At 36.7% G+C, this 17,330-nt stretch overlaps 1 protein-coding gene across 1 annotated transcript in view; it reads right to left on the minus strand.

The window, feature by feature from the left end:
* Positions 1–12,944, minus strand: part of PTPRM (protein tyrosine phosphatase receptor type M) — a 370,997-nt gene extending 358,053 nt beyond the window's left edge. The window contains exon 1 of the mRNA XM_085319327.1: positions 12,824–12,944. Coding sequence (XP_085175453.1) covers positions 12,824–12,833 — 10 coding nt within the window. The 5' untranslated portion in view covers positions 12,834–12,944. The remainder of the gene's footprint in view (positions 1–12,823) is intronic.
* Between the last annotated feature and the right edge of the window lie 4,386 nt (positions 12,945–17,330).

Raw genomic sequence — 17,330 nt, forward strand, 5'->3', positions numbered from 1 at the left:
ACCATACAGCTTCATCATAAAACAGGTCATTTGAAGACAAGCCAGCTACCTATTAAAACAGTGGCCCCAGGTTATATCATTCAAATGTTTTTCTTCTTAATACRAGTAGAATTCACCAGTGAAAGACACTAACCAACCTGAGATTGTACAGGAGGATTTTCTATACTCCCTTAAGCAGGATGGGCTCTATTTGCCAAATAGAGAAGATAAATAACAGTGCTCTAGTGGTTGATGCATTATTGCAGTATCAATTTTTATTTCCATATTACAGGTGCAGAATGGCTTTTCCGAAAGAGTATATTTATTTGATTGAAAGTGAAATAGGTAAATAAAAGCTCTCAGAGGAGCTCTTTCCTAAAACTTTTAAAGTAAATTCATTACAGGGAAACAAAASCACAAAACTTTTTATTCATGTCTGGATAACTTCATTTGCGCATTGCTAAACATCTTTCAGCAGACTATAATAATTATAGATTTCAGATTCAGGAAATAATCTATTTTGGAACAGGTCTTTTGTGACCCACTTGCTGCTGAGTCAGAACACTGCTGCTGTTCAGCAAAAGGGATCTCTGCCAGTTTTAAGGGGAAGCATCTTGATAGGAAAGGATGCATCTAATTTGAAACTTTACAGAGGAAGTCAAACAAGATTTGAAGACATTTCCAACACATAAAACTTGAAGAGGGGGAGGAGCGAATGATGAAGCAAAAAGGGAAGCTGTACAAGGTTAGTAAACATGGATGTGTAACACAAGAAATACTTTCAACTCTGCTGGTGCTGCGCATCTGTGAAGACTAGCCTGAATATAAATCCATTTTATTCACATGGAAATCCTAATCATTGACTTCTACTGGTAAACAGATACCATATCCACCTCCAAGGGTTTTTGTTTGGTTGTTTGTTGTGGTTGCTGCTTTTAAGTCAGCTTTTTTTACGGACTTGCACAGGAGGTAAAAATGACCCATTCTAATATTTTATGTTAACTTAAAAGTGCAACTAGATGTAGACACACAAACAATTAGCATGGATAATTTAAATTCAATAGGCCCTGTAATATGCCCTTGCAAATTAAAGCTTTTCCATGCCTGTATCTAAGATAATAATAAACTTCTTACTAATTATACGTGTTTTTACTGCTGTACTACAGAGCAGTAAAAGAACGAAATCTGCCATTTGCTCAGCGAAGTCACTTGTATTTTGCAAGTCACGYAAGTAAAATGCCTGAATTGACATCTCCCACAAAAGGTTATTTCCCTAAACAACCTCCTGCCTTCACAAACACCCTAACTTTGTATTAATGAAATTAATATTCCATACACTTCAATGATCCTTTCAAAATTGTATCAGATATCTCACGCTAAACACCAGAGCACACAAGACCTAAACATCCCTGCTGAAAGATACTGCATCTCTTTATCTACGCCACATCAAATTATTTAAYGGCGAAGTGCCAGGGCTTAGGCTGCCTTAGTTTTCATGGAGCCCGCTGTGCACATGAATCTCATGCTTAGGCTGACCAAGTCTTTTCTAGAGCATGAGCATTTCTTGTTTCAAAGATGAAATCCTGGCCAATGTTGTTATACCAGTGGCTTCCAGAACTGCACTAGCGTCTTCACGCTGTTGTGCCCTCTGCAATCTGGATTTACCAGTGCCCACAGGCATTAGCTCAGGGGCACATGCACCATAACCTTCTGCTCTGGGACAGATCTCCTCAAAACAGTCTCTCGGCCAACCCAGTGCGGACCTGTCAAAGGTTGGCACTTTTGGTGTGCAGCTGCCTAACAGAGAAACCTAAGAAGGAACTGCCCAGGAAAGCAGTAAGGCTAAAACCCCTTTCTTTGGGTATCCTACCGGCTCGTAGGAAAGCACCTTTCCCCATGCCAGATACAAAACAGCTCAGAAGCCTCTTCTGAAAGCCAATCCCCTCTTGCAGTGACAGGATAGGGCTCGTCCTTGCCAAATAGAGGTGCAGTGCTTCTTAACAGGACTCAACTTCAGTTACCTTTAACTGAAAACTATTAAAATGCTGTGGACATAAGGACTGGAACTGAAGACTCACCCCTCTTCACCTGCTGTTCTCCTTCTAGAGCCTTTTCAAGGGACCTGACAACTCTTCATTTCTCTTCTGTAGATTTGAGTTCCCATCTTGACTGCTCTTCTGCAGCAGTATTATGTGCAAAAGGAGGGCTTATGATCAAGGTTTTTCACCTTGTGGATAGGGCCTTTCCCTGACAATCACAAGATGAAAATTGAAAAAAAGCTTTCAGATAGGAGCAACTCCAACTTCTTTGAGCAGTGCTCTGATCACACAGGTCCTATGCAAAAGAAACAACTGCTCTCTCTCTCAAATCCCCACCTCCCCTCCCATGTTTCTTATGAGGCCTTCACTATATAAAAAGAATAGATTAAGGATATCATACTGTCACTACATGCCTGAAATATTTCTTGTGCAATAGCAGCAGACATTCTGAGGAAGAACATCTAACTGGAGACAGATGTGAACATGCTCAAATTCATATGCACTACTAGGTATGTGGATAACTCCTACTTTACTGCATTTACCCTGCTTTACCCTTTTGTGGGTCTAGATCTTATTCTTGCTCTTTTCTGATCTTGAAAGTGTTTGGGGTGTTGGGAAGAGCTGAATGCCATAACAGTAGCTAACAAACGGTGAAGGATATCCTGCGCAGTCATGCTTCAATAGAAACTAGAATGACACAAGAGCTGACAGCAACATCTAGGAGAAGTAAAGAATGTAAGAGCATTGGGGAAAGCAAGAACTCATGGCTTTAGCAAAAGTATGTTTCCCCTTTGGACAAGGGGAAAAATGAAATAGAATTTTCGAGTAGCAAACTTAAGACAAAAAATATAGTATATGGAGTCACTGCTAAGAAAAGCGCATCTGTAGCTTCCATGTTCTAATATGAATATGTATGTATTCCAAAATGCTTTTTAATGATGCATCATGTGAGAAGCATAGAACTGTGATCAATTGCTTGCATGCAATTATCACAAATATTTGATGTTATTAGCTACTGCAACATTATGACTTGGATAATTATCTGCACCTGTTTTCTCATAATTAAATGGTTGTGTACATCATTAAATTTTCAATGAAGTCCAGGCAGTATTTTTTTTTTTTTGTGCTACTGAAATGCAGTTGATTAGAAATGTTGTGACTTCTAGATGAAGAATGCATTRTTTCAGCTGGTGAGGGAAATAACTATATTGCTTTAACAGTGAGAACAAAAGTACAGAGCTCTTTAATTCAGCCCATGGAATTCATGAAAGCATTTTAATTGCTTCTTCTCCGAGTGCAGGGTTCTGCAAACATATACAAGGGAATTAAGATTGTGTCTGATATTTCGGAAAATCTGTTTGCTTCAAATACAAAAAGGCTTTAATTCCATACAAAATAGAAACCATCCATTTTATTTGTACACTAACCTAGCTCAACAGCCACCTTTGCCACCTGCCAGACRGCCACATAACTGTCCACAACTGGTGAGCAAAACTCCAGACTGTGAAAGTCTGGAGACACTTGCAGACACACTGCAAGCAGGAATTCTAGGTGACTATATATAGTCTCTTAAATGCACTGCTTTTGGCTGATCCAATTATTTTGATTGAAAAATACTGTTTATGCCCACACACTAAGTGAAGAAAATCTGGAAATATTTCCCACTCTATGCTTTTTTTTTAGGTATTTTTTTCAGTACACTTCTACTGAGTACCAGGTTTAGAAATATTACATGGARTATTTCCTGTAAGGTTTGACCAAGGTATATGAAGTAATTGCAATCACACAGTCCTCTGACAAGTCCTCTGAGGAGGAAGACAGTAAGAGATGCTAAAAATATGTTGTTTTTAAACTACGCTGAAAATATTTTTGGTCAGAATGAGGGCTTGGTTTTGACATCAATTAGGAAGAAGCTTTCTTTATCACTGCCTTGTGCAGCAGAGTGATTTTGAATTCAACCCAAAGACCAAGTACTCCATAAATGACAGGTTTGCCAAATAGCTTTCTGATGCAGCATCTAACGACCTCTACCTCAAATCACTCAAATCAATGACTTTTTGGCCACTCTTACTAAAGTCACAGCTCAAGCTGCTAACAAAATGCTATCGGTCTTTAATGCCTGCCAACAAATTAAATGCTGTAAGAGGGGATGAAATAAATCTCCCATAAATCTAATTGGGACAAGAATTCCCTCCTTAATTTCAGCAAAAAGCCTTAAAATAATATGCCAAGAAAATGATTCCTTGAAGATTCATAATGTTTGCTCCTAAAGAGGAGTGATGGAGTCCATCTTCCACAAAGCGCTCACTAGCATTTTAACTGTGACTATGACTATTCTTTCTTCATACAGAAGAGCTGTCTCAAAAGATAATCTGCTAACTCAGAAAATAACTGGCTTGTGCCTTGAAATGTAGGCAATCAGGTTACACACTTTAAAGCCTGTAGAACAATGAAAGGTTTTGATCCACTCTTTATTAATTTCTAAAGGGCAGGATGGATGAGAAGAAATCTAATGGGATAAGCATGAGACTGAAAGAAAAGCCCTAAAGACTGCAGGAAATTAAGAGGCTTTTTTTGCCAGTAGATTAATTGCTAAACAAGAAAAAGCTTATTTAGGAAAACTCTGATTAGTCCCCTTCCTCCTGATCTTTCGATTCTACGAGTGTAGTTCCTGGAGGAGAGCATCTTCTGATTCACAGTTTATTCACAGWCCTCATAGGCTTTTTATTGGCCACAGCCTTCCTCAAATTGGTTGAGTATTTTCATTCTCTGATAGGAGAAAACAGCCAGGCAAACAAGCACAGAAATTCTACTGCTACTTAATGCAGGTCCGCTGAAACTGGAGGTAAAACTGCAGTGGTTTTAATCAGATACCCTCGGCAACGAAGCTATGGCAACATAGCCTTCAGCACTGAGTGAACACCAAGGGAACCCTACACCAAATAAAGCATATGCTACTTCCTTTATATTACTAGGGAGTCCCAAACTACCTACATTAAAACTACTTCAGGTACATTCACATGTCTCAGACATACCCACAGGAAAGAGGATTTACATTCTGTGTGGCCTCCACCAGAACTAATTGAATTTTTCTTTTCCAGACAAAAATATTTGAGTTGAAAAATGTCMGCTTATCAGATGCTAACAAGAACGTAACTGTTCCGAATCCCAGACAGAACTACCTTAATCATTAGTTACTGGCCATGCCAACACGAAGCACTCTTCCCTTCTCCTGTTGGGATTCCCCTACCTCAGCTAAACAAACTCATCATGAACATGCCAGAGAGGTGAAGCAAACACACAAGCAAAAGCCCAAGTTATTCAGTGCATTTCCACTTCTAATTTAGCAGGGAAATCTGAAACAAGCCTCTGGTATGCTTAACCAGCAGGATATTATCTGGCACTATCAGTGGGAGAGAGATGAGGTTTSCAATGTAAAACAGGAAAACTTCAGAATCCTAAACATTTTCATTGATAAGAAATCCGCTGCAAATCCAGCTTCGGTGTTTAGYTTATTATGTTAGCTGCTTCCCAGCATATATTAAGGCAGGTATTACATTTAAACTCACCAGGAAAAGTATAACAGCAGCAAGTAAATGAGTTAGGCTRGAGGGCTTCCTTACTACTCGTATTGGCTTGGATATGTCTGAGTGGTACTAAACAAATACTTTAGGCAACTGAAGGCAACTTCATCGTCCAAGTTGCTCTAAGAGTACTTTAGTGAGGTTCCACAGACCTTTCAAATAGACTCCAACTTTGCAGAAAAGGAGAGCTTCCTCAGAGAGTAATAAATAAATAAAATCAGGGTATTATCGTCTTCCAGTCAAACATCTTTTACAAATCTTTAGCAAGTGTCAACTGGTTCTAATGTAGTATCTCCCATACATTTCCACTAGTTGCAGCATGCCTTGCAATATATTTAATTTTGCATGCAAACATCAGATGGCTACCAGAATGCATAAGAAAACACAGCAATTGTTAATTCCTCCTAGTAAGTTATAAATACTAAAGAAAACCTGTTACTTAAAAAAATAAAATTAAAAAGTATCCTATGMTGGGCATTATCTCAGAAATCATACTGTTTACATTCAAAATACTTCATTCCCAGAAAGAAAGGAAGAAACAGAAGTCACATGCAACAAATAGTTAATACCTTTGTATTAGCTAAATCATTATCATATTAATATAATTTTTGTCTAAAAACTAGTAAAAATGTAGGCAAAAATAAACATTCATATAACTTGTCTAGCTGCCTAGTTAGCAAGCTAGAAACAATTGTCCTTCAGTACTGGTTCCGATTCAGTGAGGAGAATTTCCTCCTTCCTTTCTCCTTGCAAGATACTAGACAGTATCATATGGCCCATCCTCCGATCAGATCCATACCATGTTTGGGTCAGGTGCTGAAATCTACAGGCCAGGTCAGAAATTGCAGAAGAAAGTCCTGGCRATTCCTATCACATCAACCACAGCTGGTGGCACCAATTTGGTTGTTGAACAAATCTGCTAAATGCACTGCTCACTGAGTCTTGGGTTTTCCAGAAGCTAGCTCTCAGCTACCAAACCTGTGGTTCAAATAGATGCTTTCACTAGGATTAGCTGGTGCTGGGCTCTGTGCTGCGCCATACTGACAGCGACCCCCATACGGCATGTGCAGTTAAGTGGAAACCGGCTTGAATATGTCAACATGCGTCRGAGCTGCCTATCGAAATGGATTCCCCAGGAATCATCCGAGGCATGTTCCTGATGCCTGCAGCTACTAACTGCATGTGCAATAAAATGCTTAATATGCTAGTGGTTCAAGTCTACAAAGGTCTACAAAAATAAAATGTAACCTGAACAGAGCAAACAAGGTGCAACTCCCATACCTYGATACTAATTTACATTTTCTCTGTGTTGCATTCAAATGAACACAAGAATGCAGCCAGTTAAAGTCATCTGAGAGAAAACAGCATTCAGCAAGAAAGATGTAGAATTCTCTACTACACAAACGTAGACAGAACAAAAGCAAGGCTGCTAACACAGAACACAAAATGTAGCGCCAAAATAAATTTAATGCTAAAATACTCATCATATTGGAAAGTCAAAGTACTGTAACTTTACATAGTAAGAAACTGTAGTTGAGTTTAATATAGACTAGCCAACTGGTTACTTGAAGATTTATCTGGCTTTTAAAAACGGATCGCAAGTTGTCTACGCACAATTAAACAACAATGTACATTCTTCATGCAACCACTTCACATTCTATAACATCAAACAGCCTTTTAAATCAGTAGCTTGTTTCAYGGAATATCTGCTAGCTATTCATATCTGCTAGCTGTGTATCAAAAGGCCATTTTAAACAATCATTTGTATGAACATGCTTTTTCTATGGACACTGCACAGACATTCCTAAGCATTTAGCAGCACTAGATATTCAAGATGCAAATAACTATGCAAGGCCTTTCAAAAAAAATGTAACCATGAAATTATATATTATCATTTCATAAAGCACACACAGAATCCTCATCCTGGCTTTGACCAGCATGGTATTAAGCATTAAAGTCTTTATTGCTCAAAACATCCTTTCAATACGCTGAATGGCAGCCTGTGAAGATCTGATTTACAATTGATCTTGAAATACTCTAAACTGAATGAAAGGCTGATGCCAGTGGCTCATTATAAATGSAGCAACATCCCTTTAAAGATATCAAACCCACTGCTGCACGGAAGAAAAATGATGCTACTTCCTTTAGAAACAAACTATGACTGTGAAACACTGTAGAAGAATATTACGCAACTGAACACAATGTTTTGGAATATAACRTATGTATATGAGTAGAAATTATATGCAGCAAATATCAAACACTGAGCTCACCCTTGACAATATTTGCACTTCTTGTAATACTCTGTATTATTCTTACTGCACTGCTTTCAGTGGCAAGACTCATCTCAACAGTATATAAACTAACAAACCACACTCAAATATCTGAAAATTTTATTTGATCTGAAGTTTACATTCTTTTCTGTGGGTTTTTTGACCCACTTGAGCTTTCTCAACTCATGAACTACYCACTTCTCAAACTACTCCAGATAGTCACAGAATCACAGAACGGTTGAGGTTGGAAGGGACCTCTGGAAATCACCTAGTCCAATCTCCTTGCTTAAGCAGGGTCACCTACAACATGTTGTCCTGGATTGTGTCCAGATGGCTTTTGAGTATCTCCAAGGATGGGGACTCTACAACCTCTCCGGAAAACCTGCTCCAGCTCTCAGCCACCCTCCTAGGTAAGAAGTTTTTCCTCATGTTCAGGCAGAGCTTCCTAYGTTTCAGTTTGTGCTTGTTGCCTCTCGTCCTATCACTGGGCACCACTGAAAAKAGTCTGGATCCATCCCCCTTACACKCACTCTTCAGRTATTTATAGAAGTTGATAAGATCCGCCTCCCCCCCAGTCTTTTATCCAGGCTGAAGAGTCCCAGCTCTCGCAGCCTTTTCTGAAGGGTCCCAGCTCTTTCACCTGGGATACACTCCAGTTCCTTAATCATCTTACTAGCCCTACACTGGACTCACTCTAGTAGTTCCATGTCTCTCTTCTATCGGTTTTCCCCAAAATGGAAATGAAGGGAGAAAAGCACCAGGAGACTCTTTATTGCTATTTCCATTATCATAGAACCTAAACAGGGACTACTGTATAAATGTAAAAATCAAAGATGAAATAACTGAATGAAATAATGAAATGGTGCTGCTTAGAACCAAGGGAAGGGATTTAAGCACTTCACCTCTTTTAACAGGCGTAACGACAAAAAAAAGTTGTAACAACAATAAGGCTATGTACCTGCTTACAGGGAGCACCTTCCCCACAATGAGGCAACCTCAAAGAAAGTAACGATCTTTCTCTGAAAATTTGCCAGCAAGATAGTAAAGGCTGTAATCATGGGGCAGCAGGAAATAGAACTGGCATATTTATACTTAGTATGAGGTAACTAAGGAGGGTACAAAAAAGAACGAAGATGAGTAGCTTGTAYTTGATGCAGTACAGAACAGGAAACCAAGCTAGAAAAAAAGAAGTCAAAGTAGCTATTTTGGAGAATGATCTTTGCAACTTCATTCCAAATGCAAAGAAGCAGGATAGAGATATGACAGATTGCAACAGAAAAATTGTGGCAAAAATCTGCAAGAACTGGCATAAACTGTACACACATATACAACAGAAAGCCAAAGCTGAAGATGAMACTGATGTGACATTAGTAGGATCAGAAGTACGGTGTTGATGTCCACAGTGATCAAAACARTTCTGGAAAGAAACAGCATCCAAGAGATGAAATGGTTTGGGAATGAGAAATCAGTATTCATCACAGTTCCTAAGTGCTACTTATCTTGGYGTACTTTTCTGAAGATCTCTTTATTAGATTATAGCTAGAGGGTTTACAATTAAGTACCGTTGTAACTGTATATTACATACATACATTAATATCAAAGTAACTGCTGTAAAAGTTCTGTAGGACAATGCAAGATGACATTAATAATGAATAATTGTTTCTATAATTGTATTTTTGATCAGCATTATAAAAATACATTCCTGGAAAACAAAAAAGGAGGATAAAGACAGAMGCTAAGAAAACAGAACAGCCACATTTACTACTGCAAAGGTTTCGACAGCAAATTTAGTAGTTTTTTTTCCTGAAAACAACTCTTTTCGAAACTAGCAAGTGAACCAATTCTTCATTTATTCTCACTAGCTGACTCAGAGCACCCTTGAAACATAAGAGCGGTGGACCAGTCTAATTCAGGCACTAATTCTATATTTACTCTAGTAACAACAGCTCATTATGTTTCTACTATAGTAACAATCCAACCTGGATTAAAGCCCATTGTACTAAATATTTAGATTTTTTTTAATATAACTTACTGATTTTCAAAAACTTAAGTCTGGCAATGAACTATTAATGTTCAATATTAGATAACTGTAACTATATAGTGTACACATAAATATCTGCACACATAAGTCTGCATGTCTTATGCCATTTATTTTGTCCTACTGAAATAACATATCATTTAAATTCAGAATAATTATCTATCTGAAGTACAGCTACTTTATCTGTCAATAGTCTCACGTGGATTAAAATAAGTCAAATGCCAAAACTAGCATGCCTCTCTCTCACTGACACCAAAATACACAAAATGTAATATATTGACATCAACTCATTCACTGAAGCATATTGCCTGAAATTAGGAACGTTATACGCATTAATTTTTCTACTGACAAGGGACTATTGAACTGAGAGTATTTGTTTCAGTCTAGTATTACAATATTGTTGCATAAAGCATTTTGCTGTCAAGCCAAGAATTCCCCACAAACCATTAATCTAAGATGTTCTAYTCATTATCATTTGAAGTTATTTTTTCTAAAATGCGTTGCTCAGAAAGTACTGACAAACTACTTCAGATCATTTTTTTTAACATATCACATAACTCTCTGGCTAAGGCTAACAGAAAACTAATTAAAACCATTAAGAAAATGATTCGGACATGAAAAGGAAAAAACTGTTTAGATGAAATGAAAAGTTAGACACCACTGTACTGAATCACGTCCTTAGATAAAATGCTTCTTGTTTTCAAAAATTTGAGCATTTCTTCCCCYTTTTTAAGGCTTTTTGGCACTGATCTCCACAACTCTCCTCAGACTAACTTGTTCATTTTCTGACCTAAGACTCTCAAAGCAAATTTCACTTCCTTTATGAGCAGGGATAGATTACATTTAGAGTTTGGGAGTTGTATTTCCAAATTGATTTTCATTTTCCTTGATCATCAGAACACTATCTTTGTCCTCTATTCTGACAGAAAGGCAGGAAGATAAATAAGAAACAAGGCACATGACAYCTGACAAATAAAATTATGTAGACGTATACAAAAATATTAGTTCCTACTTTGCCTGGACTCTTAGTTCTGGAAAGAAAGAAAAAAAAAAACACTGTAAAAAGCTATGGTCATCACAGAAAAGAACACAGATGTATCTGAACCTCTTCTATCTACCATAGAGACTAAGTAACATGTACCGAAAACCTCTTCCACAAAACCAGCCGAAGAAAGTAATGAATAAAACTTGGAATATGAAAAGCATTTCCAGTGGCATGACTCCTTTGAAGAAAAGAATATGTAGCTTGTGCTGCAAGCAAGATAAGCCATGTGTCCCCACGCATTAGCTCCAGCTTGAYGGACAGTATTAAGCAGTAATGAAATAGTCCAGAAAATTTTTAGCAGTGTGTGCCRAGACCACTGGACAAGAGCCAGTTTTAAAAAGAATCTGCAAAAATGTCCTTTATCTGGAATGATGAACTCAGTCRCACCAGACGATCAAGTGCCAGGACTTAGTCGAAAGTAACATTCGTCCTGAAGTTTAGGTCCCACTTCAGCCAAAGTAAAGYGAGTGGAGAAAGGAAAAGCACTTCAATCTCAGTCATGAACCTCCAATATGATCTTGTCCACAGCACATGGCAACAGGGACAAGTCTATAGTGAGAAGCGTTGAGGGGCTTTTTCAAAGTGAACGGTATCCGGGGCTGATTAGTGCATATCATAGTGCTTTTATTAATGCATGAGTGCTATATATTGAGTGATATTATATTCAGGCTTTGTTTATACAGTAACTGCTAAACTTTCAAGCTGTTTATCCCCTAATTCTCTTATCTCAAAAATAAGCAAGGAACATTTTCTTTAGAAGGACAACTCTTAACGGGATTTTAGATAAACCCCAAAGTGCAAATAATTTAAAGAACTAATTAAAATGGATGATAATGATACAACAAYATAACCATCAGCAATGCTTGTAAGCCTTCTGTGTGTTTTTATATGCCCATAAATCTCTTACTAAATTATGAGACCAACATAAAGCAGTTGGTGTGGTGTATTAACTCRGAAGAAGTCCTATGGTGCTACAATTAATGATTTGTAGAAGTGGTCTTTTCATTTTGGCCACTCTTAGATAATAGTTGTTGTATGAGGGACAATCTCTAAGAGTGAAAGGAGGTTCTGAGTTGGGCTACAGGCAATCACCCCAGGAGCTGCAGATCAGTATGTGGTGGAAGCTCTCCCATATGCCCAAAGAAAACCAYGATTTTTTTAAAAAAAGAATAACTGATAAATTTTAGACCAGTGAATATTTTAAAATGAAGGGTCAGAGCTACACATTTGTGTGGTGAGGTAGTAAAGAAATGAGTGTATTGCTGGAGTAAGTTCATAGTTCTGCAGAATGCAGAATTCATGCTGAATGAATTCCATTGCTATAGAATTTGGTTCAACTGCATACAGTGCATGAAGGACTTTCATTAAATATATTATCACAATTGTCTCTCTCTCTTGTCTTTTAAACAAGAGTAGTATCATTGAAATATTTTGACCTTGGTCAACTCTCCTCCCCTTTTTCTTACTTTTTTTCACTATTTCTTTTCAGAACAGATTTYGATTAATATCTCTTTCAATGTCTGTTTTAAATACCTAAGACCACCTTTGTTTTAGCTCTTATGATTCCTTTCGAGTTCTCCTCTTATTTAGTTCTGTCTTCTAGTCTCTAGTAYTACTTAATATTCATTTTCACATAATCATTCTGTTTTTTTGGCCTTCCCGGATGAGTCCCATTTTCTAACCTCTAGACAGCAATACAGCAAAAACAAAACCTTTACTTTGTACACCATTCCTCAGAAAAATCACTTTGAAGACTTGTGTACGAGGTTTACACAAAGTAGCATTCTAATAACGACACCATCAAGAAATGGTGAATAAATACATAAACTAATATCAAGGAGAAAGAAAGTGAAATAAAAGAGACCAACCAGATGGCATCCATTGATCTGAGGAGGGCTTTATCAGTGTGTTCACCTGATCCCAGTTAAGGTCATCATCATCTGACTGACTATAGCCACAGGAACTAAAAGGCTCATCAAAAGTACAGCATCCTGTAAAATAAATACACAGATGAAAATTAAATCAGGCATGCAGATCACAAGTGATGAAATTACAATCTTAACAAATTCAATTTGTAATTTTAAAATATCTTTTAATACAAGTGATCATATTATATATTAATTAATCATCTGTTTCTGAGATGGCATAAAACTTTGTGCCATGGAAAACAAAACTTCAGAGATAAAACAGCAATTACAGACAATTTTTTTCTATGAAACAATCATTGTGTATCAAAAGTAAGAAAACAAAATAAAAAGCAATCAAACCCTCAGAACATTGAAAGACTGGATGATTTACATTCTTCCAGGGGAAAAAAAGAGAGAGAGAGAGAGAGAGAGAGAGAGAGAGAGAGAGAGAGAGAGAGAATNAGAGAGAGAGAGAGAGAGAGAGAATCAACATTTTAGAAGAAAAACTAGAAGTAGAGAAACATCAGCTCCCATTCCTGTAGCTTGGTCTTGGTTTCCAAGTAAGGGAGGGTCTAAGATGCACCCAATCCAGCCTATCGCTGTGTGCTGCAAACGGGTACCAGCCATGGTACCTGTGGGATTCAGGCACCATGTTGTACATCTCAAAATGGGTATCTATGCACAGCCTTAAACCTGCCGAAAGAAAATAGTATTTTTTCCTCTTTTTTCCCCATTCTCTTTAAGTTGTATAGAAAAGAATTACATGTTAAAATAGCTTCGATTAGCCAGAGGTGGGGCAGGATAAAATCAAACACCAAGAATTGAGAACAATCAAATCTAACATTATCCATAAGAAAATTGAAAAGCTTTGTTTCTTTCTTTAGGATAGAATAAAACTTTTCTAGYTTTCTTATACTGCTCTCTCCTAACAGGACAGTAACACTGCATTACAAAAATCTGTGTTTTCTTCTGATGTTTGACATTTTACTCCAGTGAAAAATGATGCGTTTTCTATTCAGGAAAACAGGTGAAATCCTAGTCATGAATACTTCAGCCCATATTAAAATAAATTCTGCAGCTGTTCCAACAAAACTAAGCTTTGGAGCTATCCATCATCTTTGATATCTATCCATACACACAACAAACAGTCTTGCCAAGCTTTTTTAAAACAGGAAATACACAAAATCTACATAACAAAATAACTTTAAAAAGCTAAASTTTCCCTAGAACATTATAAATAGCATTAAAAAAATACCTTAACAAGAAATGAGGAAAATTTAAGACAAAGTGATTCATTATACCTTACAAGCTTCACCTAGCTAAAACCCAACCTTCCTAATAGTCATTGCTAGTTTATAGTTAAGATTCAAGACCTGTATTTTGCAGGTATTAATGAAAATTCTTTTTGGAAGTAATCACTAAATAATTTCATTTTTCTGCTTACAGTGCCATCTTTTTTTCTTTTTTCCTTTTTTTAAATAAACATATCATGTTTGCCCTATAGGCTTGGACGTAGGTGATCCTACACTGTTCTCTGTTCTAAAATGTCTTCATGTAGAAACTCTTCATTAGCTCCAGGTATGTCAGGGAAATATTAGCACGTCTGGATATGGGATCTTCCTATACACTTTTAAGTGCGTAAGTTTCAATTAGATATTCCACTGGGAACAGAAAACCCATTAAGAAACTTACAGTTCTAAACTCTAGTATTTCACCTCAAAGGCAACACAGATAGAAAATTATCCCTCTCTTAAACAAATTTAGAAATTAAAAATAAATTTGTTTAAAGTACACCAAATGATATCTGTTAAATTTCTAGGGGGAAGGATTAGAATGTTAGGCAGCTTTTTATACATTTCTTCTAATGCTTGACTAAATATTACCCAGTATAGTTAAAATTTTTACATAAGTTAACAGAACTTTCTACTTTTTTTTTTAAATGCAGGTGAAGGAAAAGGTAGTTTTGCAAAGGTATTGCAAAAKACACTAAGGCAGAAATATAAATAGGACGATATACAGAGCACAGTATAGTCTATCTTGGCAAAAATATTCACGAAGACTAAAAAATGGCATACATTAGGCTTACATTGGGTTACATTAGGGTTTACATTGTAAACTTTGGACTGACAAATTTATAAAATGGTTCAATACCTCACTACATTGCACCTCTAGTGATAGCAAGCCATAAGAAATTTTAAGGTATTTTCTTGTTCAAATGTGGAATCAGAACCTCATACTGTAAAATGTCCAACAGTGGTAAATTTACTATCTCAATTTCCTTGAAATAGGTAACCTTTACCTGCCACGGAAGAGTTTAAAAGCAACTTTTCAACTCCTCGTCCTACTCCTAAGCTACTTCCACTCACAACTAATAAATTGTAACAACCTAAATTACTAAAAGAAATCAAACTGTACAAGTCACCCATGCAGAGACCTGATCCACAGATACAGAACTGCACGGGTATCGAGTCATGTTTCTTCTGCGGTCAACAAGGAGGATAAGATGAGTATTAATGAAGGCAATTGCACAAGTTCGACTTTTTCTGAAAGTGTTTTGTAGACTGAAATAGCATATATGGCATATGCATGAGCTGGAAGTATAGAGAAGTTTATAGACTGAACAAAAACAACAAGGGACATGCGAGTGGAACAACAACAACAACAAAGCCTAGCCATATTAGCCAAATAATTATTATTGTAAACCAAGAATCATGAATAGTCCTGATGGCTCATATTTGTTCCCTGAAAATTCTGCCATTCGCATTGGACTGTATTTCAAAGATACTAAAAAGTTTCTAAAGTTCTTTAGAGATGGATTACAACAGTTGATAAAACCCTTCATTTGCTTCTACTTGTGCCTTCCTCACATCGGTCTTCTGTAGTGCTTCATCTGTTTTCTGTTCATATTATTCTTACTGTACAAGATTCCAATTCATAAAAACTTAAGACACATATGACATCAACAAGAGAGGGCAAAAATCTGGAATATCAGAGCTCTTCAATGCCTCTCATTTTTTGTACAGTTTGGAAACACTAGTCACCACCAAGATAAGTGGTTCTTTATAATCAGCTAAAAGACTTAAGAAATTTGGCTCATTTTTACTATTTATTAGAATTTATTTTCACAATTAAAACATACACTGTTTATTTACTTCAGTCATAGCTTCTGAACTTTCATAAAAACAATAAAGGTGTGCTGAACTGATCTTCTTTAAATCATACTACTTTTGCTGACAATAGGAACAGTAGGAACATTTTTTAAAGCTCTATAGTTTAATCAACCAAAGCAATTTCCCTGCATGTTAAACTGGCATTAAATCTGGACAGMTGAACTGTATTTTAAAGAATGATTTTTTTTAGGCTTAGTAAATCGCCTAAAAATAAAACAAGAGATACATATCCTCTTAARATTCTTTGGCTTATTCTGCATTTTACAGATATTTTTGGAATCCTAAGATAAATTGAATTGACAAATAAACAAGATGCAACATGGTCTACTGAAACCTATGGTTCTTTCAAATGCAACTTTCCCTCTAACCATGATTCAATCTAGTTTAATACAGCTATGCCATTGTCCAAATGTAGTACTCCCTGTACGTTTCTGTTTCCATTTGGTTAATTTACTGTAAATCTTGAAAACTTAATGAACTTCCACTAGAAGTTAATATAAGATGAAGACAAATAATGAAGGTACATGGGATAAAGCATACTCAGTATTTTTCCTAATGTGAATCAGGTTTTACTTAAAGTATTCTGTATGTTATAGCATAACTAAGATCATCTGTTATTTAGTATTCTTAGAGAATTTGGATTAAGTGATAAAAGCAAATGTAGGAAAAAAGAGTTCAAAGTTATGCCTGACACTGCTTTATTCCTGTTGGGTTTATACACTGCAAAGATCTCAGATCAATATGTAGTTTTTATCAAAACTACACTGCCAAATCTACAAGTGTGAAAATTTGTAATGCTCGGTATTATCAATGTTAGTATTGGCAAGGAATTTCTATATGCAAGCTAAGTCAGATACAAGGGCTCTGCACTGAGATAAAACACACATTTTTACAGAGAAACCCTATGGTTTCTGATCTGCTACAGTATCATGYGTTCTGCCGCAGAACAGGTGAACCCAAAATTTGAGTTTATTGAAGTAAACATTGTATTAATACTCTTCTTTATCTCCTTTTAGAAAGATTTTAAATGCTAYTGCATCTCAATTTTCAGTTGTATACTGGATTATACTGGTTTATGTTGACTAACTGTAACTACAGTGCAGCTGTCCTTTGAAACAGAAATAAAGGTTCCAATATCCGTCCAGAAACCTATCAGTGGCTTTGGTAAGGTAGTACAAGAATARTCTCCTATTACGCAGCGGATCTCCTCCTTCCATCTATAAAAAGGAGCCTCTGTCAAAATGCAGCAGATGCCATTCCTCCACCAAGCCTGCTCCTTCCTGCTCTAGCAAACATCA

The sequence above is a fragment of the Rhea americana genome, unplaced genomic scaffold, assembly GCF_003343005.1.
Source record: "Rhea americana isolate MKP2758 unplaced genomic scaffold, rheAme1 scaffold_58, whole genome shotgun sequence".
Lineage (NCBI taxonomy): Eukaryota > Metazoa > Chordata > Aves > Rheiformes > Rheidae > Rhea > Rhea americana.